Below are 23,096 nucleotides of genomic sequence, written 5' to 3' on the forward strand. Positions count from 1 at the left end.
TTTTAAATGGGCAAGAGACCAGAACAGGCATTTTACAAAGGGAGATATTCAAATGGCTAATAAATATATGAAAAAGTCTCAACATCATGACTCATTAGGGAAATGCAAATTAAAATGACAGTCAGATAGCGCCACAAAGGGATTGCAATGATTAAAACTGAATGTGCAGACAATAAAAGTGCAGCTAAGGATGTAGAGAGATGAGGACTCTCATACGTGATGGTGGGGATGTAAATTCACTTGACCACTTAGGAGAACCATTTGATAGTATCTTCTACAGCTAAATATATGCCTACCTTACGACAGAGCAACCACATAACCACCAGGAACAAAGTGCTAGTGCTCCCCTCTTCATCCCAAAATTCATATCAAAATTATTTTTGAAAAGCCATAAACTGGAAACAAATTCAATGCCATTGAATTTATTTATCTGTAGAATAGATAAATAACTGGAAGTATATACACACATAAAATACGATATTAAAAGGAAAAATGATACCAAAAGCAAAAATGAGTGATTGATAAATGGAACAACATGGATAAATCTGAAAGACATAATACTGGGAGAAAGCAGCCAGACACTAGAGTGTATATAAAGTTTGACTCCACTTCTAGGAAGCACAAACACTAGGGACAGGAAAGAGGGAGGTGGTACATTCGGGACTGTGCTGACTTGAAGGGTCACAAGATGAAGCCCAGTGTCTTCAGCCTGCACTCAAGGCTGTATCTGAGTATCTGAGCTGCCTTCTTTCCCACCATCGTGTGTGTTGGGTTCTCCTGGTCCTCCCCACAAGCAGCAGACACAGGTGCACCCCCACATCTGCCAGCCTGGCTCAGCTCTTGGCACGTCCCCACCCAAGCTTCCCGCCCACTTCTCATCCTTCCAACCTCAGCTCAGCCCCTTTCTCTCTGGTAGCCTGACCTGACCACAGGGGTGGGTGGAAAGAATGTGTATGTGGAGCTTGGTGGTGGAAGTGTGGGTGTGCACATACATAAACATTCCTCTAGTTGTACTCTTTAGATTTGCATGTTTTACTCAGTGTAAGTTAGGCATCAAGAAAACAATGAATAGACAAATAGCTGTAGTGGAAACAAGTTCAACAAAAAAAGAACAGAAGATTCACACACAATTTTGCTCTAGAAACTCCCACGGAGACACTCAATGGTAATATTGCTTCTTAAGTTGTATTGCTTACTAAAACTTTTATTTATAAAATAAATGTTGTCATCTTTTATAATAATAATTACGAGATGGGCGTCTTTAAACCGGGAAAGAAAAGCTGTGCTCCTGACTCTACTCTGTATGGATGTCTCCGTTGATGGAGAAGTTTGGGAGACCAGAAACTCAGGTGTTAACCAGGTAACTTCTGGGTAACAGGAGGGTAAGGCCCCAAGTTCGTTCCCTTCATAGGGCTGGGGAGGGAGAGAGAGGAGGGTAGGAGGAGAGGTGGGCAGGACCAACAAGGAGGGGTTGGTAACAGATAGGGAGGGGAGCAGGCAGAAACAAGGGGGCAGTCAGTGGGGTGTGTATGAAATGATCATGTTTTTATTTTGTTTATCTTATGATGATTTGACACCTTATAAAGCTTGCTGGCCCTGGGAGAGTCTGCCCCCACTCCAAGGAGTAGCCAAATCTTGGTGACAGCAAAGGGCTCTGCCAGGAGACATCATTCAATGCAAACCAACCAATCCTGAGCCCAAGTCCCCCAGACACCCCTTTATCTAACTCCCACACACCAAGCCACTATTTCCCCTGCCCTAATCACCCAGGACAAGGTACCAGACAACTAGAGACCACCCCTGTTGGCAAAGCACCACAGAATTGTTCAAACTAGCTAATCCTAAACCATGTGCCTGCCCTAACTTCCTTTCCCATGGAAACCCCAATAAAGGCCCTGGCCTAGGCTTCCCCCATGCCTGCTTCTGTCTCCTGATCAAACCTGGTGCTTCCCCTGTGGCCCTGCAGGGGGTGATGTGCCACCTCCTCTCTGGAAATGTAAGTAATAAAAATCTTTCAATGGCATTGACCTCTCCATGTCATCACTCACTTCACCTCCACATATTGAAATCCATCGGTACAAATGAGACAGAGTTTGAGTCCAGAGTTTCCAGGGTGGAGCTGACAGTGATGTCTGCACGTCTGTCCCTCTGGGCTCCGAGTCTACACCTCAGTCCCATCTTGAGATGGAGGGAGGCTCAGTCAGGCCTCTCAGCCCTGCACCCTGGGGGCCTCCACACCTGCAGAGCCAACACAGGTCTCAGATCAGCGTCGGTCGCTCTAACTGCGACTCCAGGCGGTGGGACAACTCAGTGCCCCTGGAAGTCAGGGGCCAATCACTGGACTTCCCTGGAGAGGGACAGGCCTGCTCACCTGGTGTAGTAGATCCAGGTGAGGCCATAGGTGAGGAGGAAGCCAGCCCCCATGAGGGTCCCTCTGATCAGGGTGACGACCAGGGGCCAGGAGCCCTGCTGTTCACCAGTCACACAGCTGCAGGAAGAGGGGCTTCCTGGGGGAAGCAGAGAAGGGGTGACGTTCTGTCTCCAGACCCTAGCCCCTGCCACAGCCAAACAGTTGACCAGGCTGTTGCACCTGTCCTGCAACTCACTCTGCACAGAGAGGCTGAAGGAAACATGCGGGGAGCCCAGCAGGTTCTGAGCTCGGTTGGTGAATTTCCCTCCATCTCCAGCCCCAACCTGGGGCAGCTCCAGGACCCCAGGTGCTGAGGGCTTGGAGGAGCTCAAGGCTTTCCCCTGATGGGACAAGCTCATCCTGGCAGGGGGGGTGCTGTCAGCCACGCAGACCAGGCGCAGGAACTGGCCCTCCAGGACTGGCAGCAATGTGCCATTGCTCAGGGTCTTCAGGGCTGGGTGAGAGACACACAGCAAAGTGGGGGGAGCTGAGACCTGGGTCTGGGGCCAAGGGCAAGGAGAAGAGGGAATTAATTTGAGAAGTGAAGTTCCGGAGCCTCGCTGACTCATGAGGTGCGGTAGCGAGAAAGGGAGGGTCTAGAGTTATGTCCAGACCACCTCTGGGTTAAGCGGGGCTCAGTTGGGGGCAGTTGAGAGGCATCAGCAAGAGGTGGCTCAATGTGCAGATCCGTGGTTGGATATAAAGTTGCAGAGACATCATGATAGCGATGGGATCTGAGGTGGAGACATGGAAGGGAATGAATATGCCCAGGAAAGGGGAGAGAGATTGAAATGAGGGTCCAGGGTGGAGCCATGGGGAACGGGAACATTGAAGGATCCTGGAAAAGATGATCACATCAGAGATGAAAGAGGGTGCATATCATAGGAGGTGAGGGCAGACAGAAACTCAAGAAAAGGGAGCAGAACCCAGAGTTGTCCAAATCACAGAGACAGAAAGAGGAATGGCGGTCGCCAGGGGCTGGGAGGAAGAGCAGGGAATGGAGAGTTAGTGTCTGATGGGTATGGAGTTTCAGTTCTGCAAGAAAAGACTGGTTGCCCAACACTGTGAATGTACTTAACATTGCTGAGTTGTAACCTTAAAAATGGTGAAGGTGGTAAAATTTATGCTATGTGTTTTTTACTACAATTAAAAATAAACTTAAAAACTAATGAAAAGATGAAGGGGATCAAAAGGAACAAACTTCCAGTTACAAAATAAATAAGTCCTAGGGAGGTAACTACAGCATGGCGACTATAGTTAACAATACTGTGTTGCATATTTGAAAGTAGCTAAGAGAGTAAATCTTGGAAGTTCTCATCACAAGTAAAGAAAATTCTGTAACTATGTGTGGTGATGGATGTTAACTAGATATATTGTGGTGATCATTTCACAATATATACAAATATTGAATCATTATATGGTACACCTCAAAGTAATATAATGTTATATGTCAATTACATCTCAATTAAAATAATAATAAATAAATAAAAGCTAGAGAAAAGAACAGGGAGGAGCCAACAGTGATACTGGGCCCACCGATGTGAGACAGTGGTGAGGGTGGGTGGGGGACAGAACCAGACCCAGGAGGCTGAGGAGTGAGGGTCGAGGGTCTCATCTCCAAGCCCTGAGCTGGCAGAGGCCCCACTCCCATCACAGCCTCAGAAAAGAGGATGTTACCTACCTGTACAGTTTCCCTGGAAAAGGCTGGTGGTCATCAACCTTGGAGCATCTGGGAAGGGAAGAGGTGGCGAGGGGCAGGGTGGGATTTTGCCCTTCGTCCCGGGAGCCCCCTAAGTGGAAGGGCTGGGGTTTTACTTCCCCCAATCTCCTCTGGGAGAAGGATCCCAGGACTGGACCCCAATCTTGCCCACACTGCCCTCAGGGATGAGCCATCCCTCCAACACTCACAAAAGACATGGAGCTGGATGGTTCTCTCCGTGGTCACCTGAGATCCTTGGAGTTTCACCTGACAGGTGAGGTTGGTGCCATGGTCCTGGGGCCTCAAGGTGAGGGTGAGCACCGACGACTGGAGGGCCTTGGGGTCCAGCGAGTCAAGAGCATCCCCCACCCAGGAGAAGGTGAGAGGTCTTCCCCCCTCACAGGACCCTGGCAGGCTGCAGGTCATCTTTGTGGGGCGGCCGGACTCCAGAGGCTCCGGAAAGTGGATGTCAGGTTTCTCTGTCAGGTCTGAGGAGGAGAGGGAGATGCCTGGGCCCCAGGGAGGTGGGTACCCAGGTGTACCCCTGAAAGGGACCAGAGCCTCAGGGCTGGAGCTGACCTGGGTCCTGTATCCCTCTGACCATCCCAGCACCAAGGTCTGGAGCAGATAATGTTCCAGTGTCCTGCTCCTGTTCTAAGACAGGGTTCGACACATCCCAGGGTCCTCTCCTGGGGCCCCTGCCGTACCTGCCACCTGCAAATTCAGCTTCTTATCTCTATAACTATAGTTCACATAATTTCCTCTCTCCACTGGGAAGGAGTAGACGCCTGTGTCACTTCTCCTGGCGTCTCTGATGCTCAGGGAGCAGTTGTTGGTCCTGGGGTCCTTGAGGACGCGGAACCGGCCCTGAGCCTCTATATCTGCTTGTTGCTCTGGGTTGTTTGTGGCCACAAGAATACGGTAGCGCGTGTAGTCCCCATCACAGAACCAGTAGATGTAGAGTTCACCACGGCGATACCTCGAATCCCAGGGGTAGGAGAAGGAGCAGGGTATGAGGACGCACAGACCCTCCTGCGCTGTCACCAATTCCTGCACTCGGAGCTGGTACCCTGGATACTCCTGCAGGGACCCTGGGGAGACACAGAGGCTCAGCTGCAGCTCCAGCCCCTCCCCCACCAGTCCCGTCCCTCCCCCCTCGGCCACTCACCCCCCCACAGCAGGGGCAGCAGCAGCAGGGGCACCATGTCTGCCTCGGCCAGGGCACAGCCCAGGTCCAGCTCCCTCTGTCAGGCAAGGAAATGCCCCAAATGTGAGGTGGGGCCGAGGAAGCCCCAACAGGAAGCCAGTGGGTAAGGGAGAGTTGCAGCCTCCACGGAAGGGGAACTTGGACACCACAGGCCGTAGGGGGAGGTGGGGGCGAAGAAACCGTCCTGTCTCACCCTCTCTCCTATCTGCAGGTGGAGACTGTGAGCTATTGAGATGGTGAGAGGCTTCTCTAGCCTCACAAGATCCCATAACTTGGTCCTTTCTTCATGCACCATTGTCTACACAGGGAAAAGAACAGCACCTACCAGCTCCCTGGGGATCAGAGCCTGTGGGCCTTCAGGGAGCTCAAAGAGCAAATTCATTATCATATGATGGGAGCCGTGAGGAGGGGAGCACAGGCTGAGGGTCCAGGAGGTGGTGTCAGGAGAGAAGGTGAGTTCTCAGTGACAAAAACATCAGATGGACATGACTTGGTCCACAGGATTCTCGAGAGATGCAGTCCCCACCAGTGACCCTGGGGCCTCCTGACCCCTTGGAGTTGGGTCCCCATTCCCATCCCTGTCCTCGTCCCAGGTAGCCTCACATTCTTGCCCTAGAGTTGACGCCCAGAGCAAGCCTGAGAGCAGGGCGTTTGGAACGTAGAAGTTGAGGGCGTGGAGTACCCAGGTTGGAACCCAGACCCCTCACACACCACCTGTTCAACTTTACCAAAGTTACTTAACCTCTCTGTGCCTCAGTTGGATCATCTAAAAAATAGGGACACTGTTAGAAATGCTGTAAGGGGATCAAACGAGTTCATATGAGTATCCGTCACCCAACTATTGTTCCGTGGACACCTACTGTGTGCCAGGCGCTGTTTCAGGGGCTGGAGATACAGCAAAGGAAAAGCCCTTAGGATCGAAAAGGTGAGTCAAAAACTAGTCAGAGGACAAACCTTTAATGAGAAAATTAAAATACACTGTCTCTTAGAGAATGATATATTTTAAGAAAAAGAAAACGAAAACAAGAAGAGAAATCTTTGAGGGCTGCTGAAATCTCTAAAAATGTGGCTGGGGCAGCCCTCATGGAGAAAGTGACATTCGAGTAGAGACATAAAGGAAGTGAGAGAGTGAGCTGTGCAGGCATCCAGGCAAAAGTGGTCCATTCAGAAGGAACAGCACATTCAAAATTCCCAAGGTGCAGTTCAAGTCTGAAGGCAGGAAAAAACAATGTCCCAGCTGGAAGGCAGTCAGGCAGGAGGAATTCCCCTTACTCGTGGGAGGGTCAGTCTTCTTGTTCTGTTCAGGCCTTCAACTGATTGGACGAGGCCCACCCACATGGGGGAGGGCAATCTGCTTTATTCAATCTACTGATTTAACCATCAGTCTCATCCAAAAACATCCTCACAGAAACACCCAGAATAATGTTTGGCCAAATGTCTGAGTACTCCATGGTCCAGTCAAGTTTACAGATAAAATGAACCATTACACTGAGTAAGTCATTATGATTCCGAGATCAATTCTGATGTGTGTTTTTTTCCACATCACGAGAAGTTAACTCCAATCTGACACTATTTACCTAGAGACAGCATCAGATGCCACAGGTTAAGGGCTCAGTCCCACAAGACCACCCTCCACTTCAGACGCCAATTGCAAGTCCAGGTTGTCACCTGTGCTTCTGACTAGATCGGAGGTTCCCACGACCCCCTCCTCGGGTTTGATTAATTTGCTAGAGTGGCTCACAGAACTCAGGAAACCAGTTTACTTACTAGATTACTGGTAAACTAGATTACTAGATTATTATAAAGGATATTAAAAGATACGAATCAACAGCCAGATGAAGAGATTGTGAAATGTGAAACAGAATGGGGTCACTTATGTCTAAGGGCTTTAAAATGGAGCTGGGAAGCCATTAAGGAAATGGGTCTTGTTCATGTTCTCATCTGGCAGAAGGTGAACTTTTTTTTTTTTGGTGAGGAAGATTTGCCCTGAGCTAACTTTTCTTGAGGAAGATTAGCCCTGAGCTAACATCCATGCCAATATGCCTCTATTTTGTGTCAGCATGGCTGATGAGTGGTGTAGATCCCTGCCCAGGAACTGAACCCGTGAATCTGGGCCGCCGAAGTGGAGCACACTGAGCTAAACCACTACACCACCGGGTTGGCTGCCAGAACATAAACTTTTGAACTGAGTCGAGACACAAATGTTCCCTGAACACTGTGAGAAACCTGCAGCTTGTCACCGTGACCAACTTTTACCTCCCTTTAGCCATGGTCTTAGCAATCGATTATGTTTAGCCAAGATTAGCTTTCTGCTGCCAACCCCAATTAATATTCTTTGTAATGCAAGCCCTCCTCTTTTGCCTTTAAAAGTCCTTGCCTCTTACTCCCTAGTGGGACACTATTTGAGTTGCTATCCGAATCTGCGTATCCCAAATTGCAATTCTTCAATCACAAATAAATGCCTCTCAGCCTCTCATTTTGGCTCTTTATTTTTAGGTTAACAAGATGCAAGGAGCGGGGAAGGGCATGCACCTTCCCGCCCTCTCTGAGCCCCCAACTCTCCCCACATCTCCACATGTTCACCAACTCAGAAGCTCTCTGAACCCCATCCCTTTGGGGTTTTTATGGAGGCTTCAATACATAATCATGATTGATTAAATCATTGACCATTGGTGACTGATTCAACTTCCAGCCCCTCTCCCCTTTCCAGAGGTCATGGGGGTGGGACTGAAAGTTCTAACCTTCCAATCACACAGTTGGCTCCTCTGGCAACTAGCCTCCATCCTTAGGGTCTTTCCAAAAGTCACCTCATTAACATAACAAAAGACAACTTTCTCGCTCTCTTCTGTTAGAAAATTCCAAGGTTTTTAGGAGCTCTGTGCCAGAAACAGGGACAAAGACCAAACACATATATTTCTTATTATAAATCACAGTGTCACAGGAGTGAAGGCAGTTCAGAGCTCGAGCAGAGAAGGGACAGGATCCAATTTGCTTTCACCTGGTCACTCTGCTTGCTATACTAAGCCTAGACTCCTCCCACGCTATTGCAACACCTGGGGAGTGAGACGGGGGTGCCTGGGTCTGGGTGGACGTGGTGGAATTGGTGAGAGGCTGATGGGCTAGCAGTATTTGTTGGCAGATCAGACCCACATTGGGAGAGAAAGAGAAAAGTGGAGAACAGTTGCAGGTGTGAAGCTATAACCACAGACCCATTTAGAGCCAGTTTGAACATACCTCATCTCTTATCAACAAAGTGATTAAGGATTGTCTTTCAGAAAAACTGCGAAGTCACGCAGACAGGGCATGAGCAAAAGAAGAAATCATAACCTGAAACGACCTCGGAACCAAAGAGCCTCCTTCTACGGAACCCAAGGACCGTGACGTGACCGGAACTTGAAAGCCGGACTAGTAGCAGAAGCGAAGGGTCCCTCATTCAGGAAAATCCAGTGTTAAAATTCCTTCCCAATTTCATCATAGATATTTAGAACGTCATCATAAATGTTTAAATCCTTACCATAAATACCTGAAGCCCACCAATCGAAACCTGTCCCACCAGTGTTTCCGTGTGCCAACCTGTTCTCCCTAACCTCTTAAATTTTTCCCCAAATCCTGAACTGGGGAGACAGACCTGAGGGCGCATGCCCCCTGTCTCCCTGGAGATCGATCTTGCAGAATACAAAGCTGATTTCTCCCCTCAAAGGCTGGTGCCATAATTAATTGGCTTGTTTATGCACATCGGGCAGAGAACTCCAATTTTGTGCGGTAACAAAGCTGTCATTGTTGGAAAAGGGAAAGACTCAGAGATTTTTGAAGAAAAGATTCGGGAGGTCAATTTGGGACATGGTGGGTTAGAGATGCATATAAGACACACAAGTGGAGAATCAGCAGAGGGTGTTTGATCTGTGCAAGTCTGGGGTTTAGCAAAAAGTTCTAATTGGATGCATGAACTTGGAGTCATCACCATACAGATAGTATTTCAAGTCATGAGCCTGAGTGAGGTCACAAAGGGCAGGAGTTTAAATGGAAAAGAGATGAGGACCATCCCTGGGGGTTCTATGACCTGAGTATCAGATCTACCTTCCTGCCGAAAATATCTACAAACACAAGGGGGAAACATGTCATTGTAAATCTTCTTAAAATCATTGAAGGGCTGACAAGAGAAAAGAATTTTCAGTGCAAAATCTAAGACAGAGTGGAAATCCAGAGAGGGAAGTGGAGCACCAAAGTCACACGTGCCCTGGGGGAATTTTGAATGTGGCAGACGTGAATTTGGGGCTTCACAGACCTGAGAACAAAGTCTGACTAGATGTGGAGGAAGGCTGGGGGTTAGTGGTCATGCGTATCTTCCTGCATGCTCCCGGGCTCCATCCAGGGGGACAGAGACTGGAACAGGGCCAGCCCCACCGCCTGTCTCCACCCACCCTCTGGGGTTCCCGGTCAGTAGCAGAGAGGGCAGAAGCATCTCTAGGCTGCAGGGTCCAGAGTCTGTGCCAGGATTACTTCAGTCTCTGACCCCAAGCTCTGATTCATCTCGTAGGAGTGTGACCACAGATGAGATCAGTAAGCGGGAAGGAAGTTGCATCTAGAAGCCACAAAGTGTGGACACAAGGATCCTGATTCAACAGAGAAGGAAGTTTACCCATTACATCTCTGAGGCAGGAAGGACCCACGGCAGGGAGGAGGCTGGACTGGACAACCTCAGAGCCCAATACGTGGTGAGAGCTTGCCTGAGAGCAAAACCAACAGAAGACAGCAGACCTACAGGGCTAACAATTTTTTTTGTGTGTGTGAGGAAGATCAGCCCTGAGCTAACAACTGCCAATACTCCTCTTTTTCCTGAGGAAGACTGGCCCTGGGCTAACATCTGTGCCCATCTTCCTCTACTTTATATGGGACGCCGCCACAGCATGGCTTGACAAGCAGTGCGTCAGTGCGCGCCCGGGATCAGAACCGGTGAATCCCGGGCCACTGCAGCGGAGCGCGCCACTTAAATGCTTGCGCCACCAGGCCGGCCCCACTAACAAATTTTTTAAAAAGGGCTTTGGTGATGTTGACCGAGCTCTGGAACCCTCTGTGCCTGAGGCCAGTGTCCAGAACTTTTCAAGCTAAGTGAGTCAACACTGCTTTTGTTTTGTTTTGTTTTCTCCATCGGGCCAATATGAGCTGGAAAGATCTTGTGTGTGTCTAACACAACCTCTCCCCTAACCGCAGTGCCCACGCACCCTTACCTACTCTGGCTCAGCCCCTGAAGTGGTAAAAACCTCCCCATTACATCTGACTTCAATTTCACTTGTCACAACCCATCCGTGGATTTCTGGGAAGGATGGTGACATAACGTTCATGCTTTTTAACAAGTCCCTCTCTGAGGCCCACCCATATAAAATGAACAGGACCAAAACTGGTTGCAGAAATAAAGACCAATGTCCTAGCTTGGGCTGCCATAACAAAATACTACAGACTGGAAGCTGAAACAAAAGGAATTTATTTCTCACAGTTCTGGAGGCTGCAAGTTCCAGAACAAGCTGCTGGCTGATTCAGTTCCCGGGAGGGCTCTTTCCCTGGCTTGCAGACTGCTGCTTTCTTGCTGTGTCACTACACGGGAGAAAGAGAGAGAAAGAACACTCGTCTCCCCTCTCCTTCTTGTAAGGGCACTAATTTCATCATGGTGGCTCTACCCTCATGACCTCATCTATACCTAATTACCTCCCAGGGGCCCCACCCCCAAATACCATCACATTGGGGGTTAGGGCTCCAACATATGAATTTGGGGGGGACACAAACATTCAGTCCATAACAACCAACCAAATGAGAACAAGCAGAGGCTACTTTTTCAGAGTTCGCTATAACAAGGGAGTCAGCCACCATCACTTGTGTTTTGGCAGAGACTCAAAGGCAGGCAGAGGAGTGGAAGAGCTTCATAAAGAAGAAAAGGCTTCAGGCTGCTCTGATTGGAGGCTGTTGGCCTGGGGAAGCTGGAGTTGGGCTAAGTAGAAGTGGGGCATCCTATGTAATTCATTAAGGTACATATTTGGCTTTTTCTGGTTGGTAGTAAAGGGAGGAACAAAAATTAGGGAAGCTGAGAGTTATTCACCAAGTCCTGGCCGTTTGGGGCTGATTACACAGGGGTTATCATTTGACTTCCTGAACAGGTTGCCAGAGATGTGGTCTGACTTTCTACTAGTCTGACTTGTCAATATTAGGCTGGCTTCCAGGGCCAGTTACTGTAGGTGATGGGTCAACCTCCTGGGCTGGTTGCTGCAGACTGTGGATCAGAGTTCTATTTTTTTTTTTTTCGGTGAGGAAGATTGGTCCTGAGCTAATATCTGTTGCCAATCTTCCTCTTTGTGCTTGAGGAAGATCGTCGCTGAGCTAACATCTGTGCCAATCTTCCTCTATTTTGTATGGGGGACAAGGCCACAGCATGGCTTGATGAGCGGTGTGTAGGTCCATGCCCGGCATCCAAACCCATGAACCTTAGGCTGCTGAAGCAGAGTGCGCATACTTAACCACTATGCCACCAGGCTCGCATCTCAGAGTTCTAGTTTTACATAGGGTCTGAGACCATCTGTTTGTATATTCAGTCTTTCACAGTGTTGTGGAATAATCTCCACATTTCAAGAAGGGCTACAAAATTCATCTCAGGGAGAGGACTCATACACTTATTTTTCAAAAGAAATCAATCACCTTTTTGAATATCTAAACAGAAAGCCCGGGACTAGTCTAGAGGTTGAGCTAAAAAGTAGGCTAAAATTTCTCTGCCTAATAAAATCATGTGAATCCTAAGATTGTGGCTAAGAAAGAAAAGACTGTGGGCAGCATTGGTCTCAGTGGTGATGGAGGTGGTGGGGATGGGAGCTGGTCTTCCACCACGAGAGGTGAGGCCCCAACAGCATGGCAACAGGAGACACACAGCTGGTATGAGGCGCCATGGCGTGGAGATGGACAGTGCGGATTAACATCTCATTTAGGTTGCTCCCTTTTTGTGGGGCCATTCCCCGCTGCTGTTCCCAAACTTTTAGTATGTTACACATAATACCATTGGATTAATAATGCTGGGGAATCAAAGAAAGATGTTTTTGTTCCCATATTGGAAGAAGGGACATCACTGTGCATATGACACTTAGGATAATTGCATCATCGACAGCAATCCTCCCAAATAGTATGCAGAATTGGCAGTTTTGCATTTACTGTACTTTAGTGGCATGGGGGTCCCAGTTATTTTTCTCCAGATATTAAAAATTCTGGAGGGCTGCAGGATTTGGAGGACCTCTAGTTTGTACCACACATGATACTAAAATCGCTGAGGATATTAATCTGGTGTAAACAATTTGGACTTAATTGAAGGTGGACGGAAGGAGCTGAGAAGCAAGGCATAACCCCTGTCTGAGAACATGCTACAACATAGTGAAGGTGAAACATGAGGAGGAAATTATGCAGGGCTCCATCTAGCATGGATGTCAACCACAGGAAGGACAGCGTCTACACTCAACCAGCAGTTCCTCCAGAACTGAAAGGAAAAACCAGGCACCTGTGAAGACTGTCTCTCCCTTGATTTGGCTTCCAATTAGCAGGCTAGATATAGGTCATATTTGTATTTTGTTTGACTGGAATGGTTTGGAAATATTTTAACTAATAAACTTACGACATTCAAATATTGGGAGATATCTCATAATAACATGAAAGCCTAGATTTTCTTGAAAAATTGAGAGATCTGGTATTTTCACATGGTTGCAATCAGCTGAGGCTGAACTAGAACTGACTGCCTTTACTTTTCTGCACTCCCCACCATGCTCTATCATCTCCCTCCACTAAAGCCAAATCTAGGTACCATTTGTCAGAACACTTGCCCAGCTGTTTTCCTTACACTAGTCTACTTCACTCATTCACCATAACTGCCTTGTCCATGTGGGGATTTGATTTGAGGAGCCCTGAAACTACCAAACAAAAATCCCACAAGCTATAGTGTGCCTCTCTCTAACTGGACTTGGCAGAGGTCAAGCTCTCCTTGAGAAAGGGAAGAAACCAGAGCTCAGGGGCTCCCCCTGCTGGACCAGGTGAACATAGCATTTTTGACATATTTTAGACGTTAAGCTTAAGGAGATCATGTTCCCAAAGTGCAGATGTGCAAGGCTCAGCCTCCAACAAAAATGTACGAAAAAAGAATAAAAATGACATAGCAAGAGACTTATGACCTGCAAATTCCTTAGCAGTTGTCACTCTCATGCTTACAACAAGAAGGGGCTGAACAAACTGGGAATCAGTAACTTTTTTTGGACCCATCAGAGAACTGAGATCACAGAGCAAGCCACCGCCTCAAAATCTAGAGACACTGGCAAATCCAGGAAGTTTCAACTGAGATCTGTTTACCTAGAGCAGAAGCTACTGGAGTCATAGACCGACAGGGACACTTACGTGGTAGTTTTCACAATTTGAGGGAGGCTGAGTGTGGATTACCATGACAGTGAGAAACTCCTATAGGTCTTGGTCTTAGGGGTCCCCACACTTTTGTGGGTTTTGCCTCCAGGAACCCCACCAGGTGTGCACAGTGAAGAGCCCCTCGTGGCTCTGCCAGGGAGAGCAAAGAGTAATGGTTGTTAAATATGCCCAGAACATTCTCATAACATAAGCCTGCTCTCCAGGGAAAAGACTTTACCAGAGACTTTCCCATTTCTCTAAATCCAGCACACTCTAGCCTTCCTGTCTCAGCTACAAGGGTGGTGGGAAGTTGAGATTCTCTTGTGAAGGCCACAGCTCAGGGACACAGGCCCACTGTGTGGGGCCCAGCCTATTGATAGTGATGCTATCAGCTAGAAATGCCTGACCCACCCACCCAGCCCGTATTACTGGTGGCCAGCCCCCACGGACATTTCCCCAGCCAGAGCCAATGTTGTGGCTGGTCTGATCCTTGTGGTTCTTATTATAACTGTAGGATGCACTTCAACAGCAACCATCAGGAAACTCTGAGGAACAAGATTTATTGGTCATAGGTCCTGGAGGGTATCCTGCACGTCCCAAGGGCCACACAGAGTGGTATCAGATAGAGAGACAAGGAGGGAGCATGGACCTGGGGCTCTGCCTTTATTAGAGTCCGAGAGTGATATGTCTAGGGTTTCACTGGTTCACTTTTTATTGGATAATTTAAAACATAAGAGAGAGAATCAGGGCATGGGAAGGGAAAAGTGGGGTCACTCAAATGGTCAGTTATCTAAGTTACCCAGGACTTTCTGAGAGAGTGACCGTCATGCGTAGAGCTGGCTTAATTTTTTATCTGGTTGTTTTGCTAGTAGCCATGTCATATAGCTGGCAAAGACATTCAAATATGGATGTCTTTGAAATGGATGTCTCAGCAATCAAAAGCTTAATGTTGAGCACTTACACTACACCCACTAAAAGACAGATTTAATCATAGGATGTGGTGGACTGAATAATGACCTCCAAAGATATACAGTCCTAATCCCCCAAACCTATGAATACCACCTTATATGGCAAAAGAGATTTTGCAGATGTGATTAAGTCAAGGATCTTGAGTTGGGGAGATGATCCTGAATTATCTGGGTGGGCTCTACATGTCATCACAGGGGTCCTTAAAAGACAGAGGCAGAGGGAGATTTGACTGCAGAAGAGAAAAATGTGATGTGATAATGGAAGCAGAGACTGGAGTGATGCCCTTGAAGATGCAGGAAGGGGCCACAAGCCAAGGAATACAGGAGACCACTAGAAGCTGGAAAAGACACTGAAACAGATTCTCCCCTCAGAACCTCCAGAAGGAAACAGCCCTGCGGACATCTTCTTGGCTTTAACCAAGTGGAACTGATTTTGGATTTCTGGCCTCCAGAAATGAATACATTTGTGTAGTTTTAAGCTATTGAGTTTGTAGCAATTTGTTACAGCAGCCCTAGAAAACTAACACGTAAGACTATACAATGCTTCCCTTAGCCACACCTGCAAAGTTCTAGTATAAGAACAGCAGATTACAGCTGGAAGAGGACACCGGAGCAATTTGAGCTATGGCACCTACAGCTACAGAAAACATTTAAACACAACCCAACTCCTAGTCACATTAACATAAAACCTTACACTAGAGGTCTATTTACCTCAGTTCCTATTCCTCCATACATCACGTCTGGCTTTCAATAAAAAAAAATTGCAAGGCATGCTAAATGGCAAAACAAAACTAGACAAAACAACAAACAACAGGGAGGAGATATGGGAACTTTCTACACTTTCTGCTCAATTTTGCTGTGAATCTAAAACTGCTTTTAAAAATTGTCTATTAAAACAAGACTCCAGTCTGAAGAGAGAAACTACGTATCAGAGCCAGACTCAGACATGACACAGATGTTGGAATGATCACACAGGAAATTTAAAATGGCCATGATGTAATCTATGCAGAAATAGAAGTATAACGATATACACCTGAAATTTATACAATGTTATAAACCAATGTTACTGCAATAAAAAAAATAAAATAAAAAATAAATAAATAAAATGGCCATGATGACTATGTCAAAAATTCTAAAGGAAAAAGTAGACAACATGCAAGAACAGATGGTAATGTAGCAGAGAGATGCAGGCTCTAAGATGGAATCAAAAGGAAATTCTAGAAATCAAAAACACTGTAACAGAAATGAAGAACATCTGGTCTGTTTGGCTGACAGCAAACTCCTTCCCTCTCCCCCGCAACACAGATTGGTCCAGGAGGAAAAAGCCCTCAGCACCTCCTGGCTCAGGGAGGTATTGACATCTTTAAAATATCAAACATTCTAATTCATGAACATGATATATCTCTTATTCAGGGCTTCTTTAATTTCTTTCAGCAACATTTTCCAGTTTTCAATGTAGAGGTCTTGAAACTATTTTGTTGGTCTTACTTTTAGGAATATTGTGATTTTTGGTGGTTTTAAAAAGATGGCTATAATTAACAAGACAAAAAATAACAAATGCTGGAGACCACGTGGAAGAAAGGGAACACTCATACACTGCTGGTAGGAATGCAAACTGGTGCAGCCACTATGGAAAACAGACAAATATGTCTCAAAAAATTAAAAATACAAATACAATATGATCCAGCTATCCCACTACTGGGTATTTATCCAAAGAACTTGAAATCAACAATTCAAAGAGATTTATGCACCCCTATGTTCACTGCAGCATTATTCACAATAGCAAAGACGTGGAAGCAACCCAAGTGCCCTGCTACAGAGGAATAGATAAAGAAGATGTGGTATATATATACAATGGAATACTACTTAGCCATAAAAAAAAAAACACAAAAGTATCCCATTTGCAACAATATGGATGGCCCTTGAGGGTATGATGTTAAGAGAAATAAGCCAGACAGGAAAAGATAAATATGACATAATTTCACTCATATGTGGAAGATAAACAAACACATGGATAAAGAGAACAGATCAGTGGTTACCAGAAGGGAAGGGGGTGGGAGCGTGGGCAAAAGGGGTAAAGGGGCACATATGTATGGTAATGGACAAAAACTAGACTATTGGTGGTGAGCACGATGCATTCTATACAGAAACTGATAAATAATAGTGTACACCTGACATTTCACAATGTTATAAACCATTATGACTTCAGTAAAATAATTGAAAAAAATTGTATTTTTAATTTAATTTTCTGATGTTGCTAATAAAGATATAGAAATTATTTCTGGATGTTGATTTTGGATACAGCTACTCTGCTAAATTACTTATTAATTCCAATAATTTGCTTGTATGTTTTGGATTTTCTATGTACGCTATCTCGTCACTGAAAACAGCAATGTTTTACCTCTCCCTTTCCAATCACTGTGCCTTTTATTTCTTTTCCTGCTGCATTGCACCCTCTAGTAACTTCATCACAATGTTGAATAGAGTGGTCAGAATAGACATCCTTGTCTTTTCCTTGACCTTAGGGGAAAAGTGCTCAGCATTTCACTCTTCAGTATAACTGGAAGGCCGTGCTATGTAAGTACAGTGAATCCAGTGCCACTCACCAAAAAAAATTCTAGTCATGGTTTGTATTTAGTTTACATACCGTTTTTTAAAACGTTTTAAAACGTTTTTAATTCATTCATTCACAGTTTAACGTTTGGAGATATCTCACAATAATCTGAGTGCCTAACTTCTCTTGAAAAATTTGAATATCTGGCATTCCCGTATGACAGAAATGAGCAGGAGCGGCTTTATCTTGCCGCACTCTCCCGCCAAGTGCTATGGTCTCCCGAACTGAGGCAGGAGCTCAGGGACATTTGTCAGTACATTTGCTCCATTGTTTTTCTTACCCCGGGTCTGCTACATTCATTTTCTATACTTGCATTTCTATTGTAGAGACTTGATTTGTACCTCCTGGGAAAACAGACGCATTGACCCATCAAACAAAACTTCCTCTCGCCAGAAGTTTACTCTCTAACTGAATTTCTCCACAGCGGATCTTGCTCACCTGAGGCCGGAAGGCAATCGAAGTCCAACTGCGCCCCCTGCTGGACAAGGTGCACTCAGCACGCTTGACTGGTAAAGCACGGCGAGACCAAGATTCCCCATTTCTTCCAACACGCTTTTGACAAATAATAAAGTAGAAACAGAATATAGCATGAAAAAAAATTATAAACAGTATTTTAATTGATTAACGTATGAAACAAAAAATGGTAGACTGTAGCAGCTTCCGATTTTTAAGGAAATTAAAGAAAACTTTCTTTTTAGATATAAGCAATGATAAGACGACAGAACAAAAATGAAACTAGAAAACCTAGATGGAATAATTAAGGAGCAAACAATGACAATGAAAAATTAAAATGGACTTAGAAGCATAAAATACAATGCTAGGCACACAGAAAATAAAAACCAGGGGCATTGGGGCCGGCCCAGTGGTGCAAGCGGTTAGGTGTGCGTGCTCTGCTGTGGTGGCCTGGGGTTCGCTGGTTCAGATCCCGGGGGGCGCACCAACGCACCGCTTGGCAAGCCATGCTGTGGCGGCATCCCATATAAAGTGGAGGAAGATGGGCACGGATGTTAGCTCAGGGCCAGTCTTCCTCAGCAAAAAAAAGAGGAGGATTGGTAGATGTTAGCACAGGGCTGATCTTCCTCACAAAAAAAAAAAAAAAAAAAAAACAGGAGCATCAAGTCCAGGGGGGAAAATTGCACAGAATGTCAAGGAAAGAATCGGTGGTGAAAATGCTGAGAGGGAAGAGGATAGCTCTGGAGGAACCAAATTACTTAGAGACTTCCTTGTTCAATTCCTTTCTAATAATGAGAAAACTTGGGATAGATGGATGATTTTTCAGGAACATGTAAATTACAAAAATATTCTCAAGAAGAGATGAACATGTTAAATATATTGGTGACTATGAAATAAACTGACAGGATCATATTAAATTATTTCAGACTATCAACAAACAGATACTTCTGACTCAATGTAAACTAAAGATAAACATTTAAAGCTTCCCAATTATCGGTATAGAGCCAACGTCACATAATATAAACACCTAATATGGTATCACAAACAGAGAAAACTACAGATGAATCTCCCCAAAGAATATTGATGGAAAAATTCCAAACAGACAACTAGCAGTAGAAGCCTCCAGTACATTAAATATATATATACCACGGCCAGATGGATATTACCTAGGAATACAGATATGATTGAATGTTAGAATATCTATTAAAATAAATCTTCATTTGGATAGATCAAAGGAAACTATGCATATCACTTTGTTACATGCTGAAAGGGCACTCTTAAAATTCAGGGATCTTTCCCAACAAAAATCCCCTTCTGTAAGATTATTTCCTTAATCTAGAATTCTATTTCCCTACCCATCAATAGGCCACATAAAACCAAAGCCAAGTTAAATGCTTCTGTATAAAACACGACATTGACCTGCGCCAGGACCCAGTTTTTGGACCACTTATCTTTGCCATCTTTACTCATTCCCAGAGCAATCTCATCCAGTCCAAGGGCTTTAAATACTATCAAATATTGATAACTCCCTTCATTCCTGTCCTCTCCCCAGAGCTCCAGACTCACACATGTCATTGCCTGCTTGGGTATCCAATATGCATCTTAAAGTCATCATGTCCAAACCTTACTCGAGATTTCTGCTCCAAACTTTTTCCCACAGTCTTCCCCATCTCAGTAGATGTTAACTGCATTTTCCAGCTGCTCAGGCCAGAGATCTCAGAGTTACCCTTGTCTCTTGTTCCTCTCTTATGCCCTACATCCAGTCAGAAATCCTCTCAGCTCTACATTCAAAATGTATCCAGAACTCATCCTCTTCTCCTTCCCTTCCCTTCCCCTTTCTTCCTTTCTCTTCCTCTTCTGAGCAATAGAGCTCAGGTGTGACGGAGAAAGATGGAAACCTGTGCAGATAGGTGGCCTGGAATGGTTGTCTTTTTTTTTTTTTTTTGGTGAGGAAGATTGGCCCTGAGCTAACATCTGTTGACAATCTTCCTCTGTTTGCTTGAGGAAGATTGTCGCTGAGCTAACATATATGCTATTCTTCCTCTATTTTGTATGTGGGACGCCTCCACAGCATGGCTTGATGAGCAGTGTGTAGGTCTGAGCCCAGGATCCGAACCTGTGAACCCCAGGCCACTGAAGCAGAGCACGTGAACTTAACCAGTACGCTACTGAGCTGGTCCCTGGGTTGTCTTAAAGAGAGTGAGAAGGATGTCTACCCAAGAATGTCAAAGAGGAATGGCAGAACCTGAGCCAGGAGGAGGGCATTTACATGTGTTTGCACTTGGGAATGACCTGGCAGGGTGATGAAGCAGTCCTTGGTGGGATGGGATGGGTTAGGGACATCTTAGCAGGGGAGGCAGAGCCAAGCAGGATGAGGAGGACAAACACAGTGTGGAGGAACAGTGGATAGACAGGGAACTGGTTACACTCAGGGGGACTGACGCAATAAGTAAATATATTATGAATAACGGAAAACAGGTTTCTCATTCTCAGAGAAGGGATTTACACATATGGGGAGGCAGAAAACTAGAATGACCCATGTGGTATTGGATTGGAACTGGAGGTAAAGGAGTGAACTCATGGATTTCAATATTTGTTTTATGAATGCATTAATGAATGAGTGCAGACAAGACACTATTTTCCAACAAAGTCAGGAACAAGATAAAGGCACACGCTACCACAATTATTATTTAACATTCCAACAGTGGGGTTCTCGGTTGCAAAGGAAACCAATTTGGGTTAACTTAAGCAAAAAAGGAATTCATTCACAGGACATCGGGCAGCTGACAGATTGGATGAGAAAGCTAAAGGACCAAGTTTAGAAAATGGGTCAGAATCCAAGGAAACAATGAAAGGAGAATCATCGCCAAGTTTGCCTAGGGACAGCCTGGTTCCATGCCAAGGCCATCAAAGTGAGCACCGGACCCTTCTTGATGTCTTAATAAAGAATCAGTGTGAGTTCAGTCAGACACCTGCACGCCAGCCACTAGTTTTCAGGGAAAGCAAGTATCTAGCCTTTAGGTCCTTAGTGATGGGACGTGAAACCTCACACAATGATGGAATTCTCGAATAGAGAAATATATCTCAGTTGCTCACTGCAAATATTGTTCTGAGAGTGCTAGCTAACTGCAATTACAAAACAGAATCAAATAAGAGGTATAAATACTGGAAAGGATGTATCATTATTATTTGCAATCCAAAATTAACTGGGAAATCCAAAATTAACTGGAAAAACTATTAGGAGCAATATAGTAACTCAATAAGGTGTCAAGTTACATCACAGTTTTTCAATTTCAGCATTACTGACTTTTGGAACTAGATAATCCCTTGATGGGGGGGGGGGATGTCATGTTTAGCAGCATCTCTGTCTTTTACTCACTAGATGCCAGCAGCGCCCTTCTTTCCCCCTCAGGACAAACAAAAACGTCTCCAGACCTTGCCAAATGTCCCCTGGAGGGAGGGCAAAACCATCCCCACTGGAATTGGGTTGCATAATTAATTTATAAAAATCAATAACTTTCTTACATTAAAAAATGACCACCTGAATATTATAATGGAAAAATAATTTTTGTTCATATTTAAGTCGCCTTAAAATATTAAATCCATCTGGAATGACATTGTGTATGGTGGGAGATAGGGACATAATTTTACTTGTTGATTCTTCATATGATGTTTTTTTGTGTGTGTGAGGAAGATTGGCCCTGAGCTAACATCTGCCAATCCTCCTTTTTTTGCTGAGGAAGACTGGCCCTGGGCTAACATCCATGCCCATCTTCCTCTACTTTATATGAGACGCTGCCACAGCATGGCTTGAGAAGCGGTGTGCCCCGGGGGATCCGAACCAGCGAACCCCGGGCCGCCGCAGCAGAGCAAGCGCACTTAGCTGCTTGCGCCACCGGCCTGGCCCCTCTTCATGTGATTTTAATTAGTATATTTATCTTATCTCTTGCCAAGTTGAAGAACTTGATTATGAGTTCTAAAGTTTTTCCGTAAATTCTCTTGGGTTTTCTGTCATTTGCAAAAGGTAACCTTGTCTTTCCATTTCTCATGTTTACACTGCTTATTTCAATTTCCTGTCTAGTTGCCTTTCCTAGCACTTTAAGAATAATTATAAATGTGTTCATGGTGGGACTCTGCCTTGTTCCTGGCATAAATGGGAAGACTTTAGAATTTCACCATTATCACCAATGGCTTTTAAATTTCTTTAGCGGTTGATGGCTGTATTCTGTTGGATTTGTTATAATTATTTTCTAGATATTCTGAAATCGTGATTTTGGTTTCCCTTTTTGGCCTATTATCGGAAAATGTTTTCCTCTCATTTTTGCTGCATATGTGTGCGATTTTTTTACCATTTTGCTATATATATAATGACTCATTAAATATATGAAATAGATCCCCTATACAATGTGTCTAATAGTACTTTCCATAGTGATGGAAATGTTCTCTATCTGTGCTGTCCAGTATAGTAGTCACTAGCTAGATGTGGCTATTGAGCACTTGAAATATGGGTAGTTGTGACTAACTGAATTTTCAATTTTATTTCTCTTTAATTAATTTAAATTTAAATAGCCATGTGCGGCTAATGGCTACCATATTAGGCAGCACAGCTCTAAAACTTTACTTATTTTTATCCAAATTGAATCTACCATGGCTGAGAGAGGTTAATTAAAATCTCTTACTACAGATAAATATTTGTGTATTTCTCCTCATATTCTGTGGCTTTTGCTGTTTAAATTTTGATGCTATATTATTTGGCATGTAGATAATCATGGCTGTTAGATCATTCTTGCATAATACATCTTTTATCTTTAAAATATCTTTCTTCATCCTGTTTATGGCTTCTTGTTCCAAATTCAACTTTGTCACATACTAAAATTGAAGCCTGCTATTTTCTTCTTTCTGTTGGTGTGATGTGTCTGGGCCCATCTTTTCATTTTCAAACTTTCTGAGTCAATTTATTTTAGCATGTCTCTCATATTCCCAGAAAATAGTTAAGTCTTATCGTGTGATCCGATGTGATAATTGCTTTTTAAAAAAATACGTAGAATAAGCACACTTAAATTCATTCCCAGGACAGATATTTTTGACCTTAGTCTTATCAGCATTTTAATGCTGTACTTTCTGTTTTTATTGCGTATTTGAAATTATATTTCTGTGTTTTCTTTGCATCATTGCGTGTTTGCGTGTGTGATCATTCTTCACTCTGAGTGATGACAAAATTAGAATATTTCCATTTCCTCTCCTCTCTTTCCCCTCCACACCCAATTTTAGTTGATTTTGCTGTTTCTCTTAGTTCTTCTAGTTTTTACTTTTATACCTTAAAATACTCA

At 44.8% G+C, this 23,096-nt stretch overlaps 1 protein-coding gene across 1 annotated transcript; it reads right to left on the reverse strand.

The window, feature by feature from the left end:
• Nucleotides 1–265: 265 nt before the first annotated feature.
• On the reverse strand, nucleotides 266–5,471 carry LOC131397278 (sialic acid-binding Ig-like lectin 14). Its single transcript, XM_058530050.1, has 6 exons — nucleotides 5,278–5,471; nucleotides 4,817–5,200; nucleotides 4,319–4,597; nucleotides 4,092–4,139; nucleotides 2,607–2,864; nucleotides 266–2,507 (listed from the first exon to the last, which is right to left on the reverse strand). Exons 1-6 carry the CDS (start codon nucleotides 5,312–5,314, stop codon nucleotides 2,368–2,370), a joined length of 1,146 nt encoding a protein of 381 aa, XP_058386033.1. The 5' UTR covers nucleotides 5,315–5,471; the 3' UTR covers nucleotides 266–2,367.
• Nucleotides 5,472–23,096: the final 17,625 nt, after the last annotated feature.

Source organism: Diceros bicornis, chromosome 34, assembly GCF_020826845.1.
Source record: "Diceros bicornis minor isolate mBicDic1 chromosome 34, mDicBic1.mat.cur, whole genome shotgun sequence".
Classification (NCBI taxonomy): Eukaryota; Metazoa; Chordata; class Mammalia; order Perissodactyla; family Rhinocerotidae; genus Diceros; species Diceros bicornis.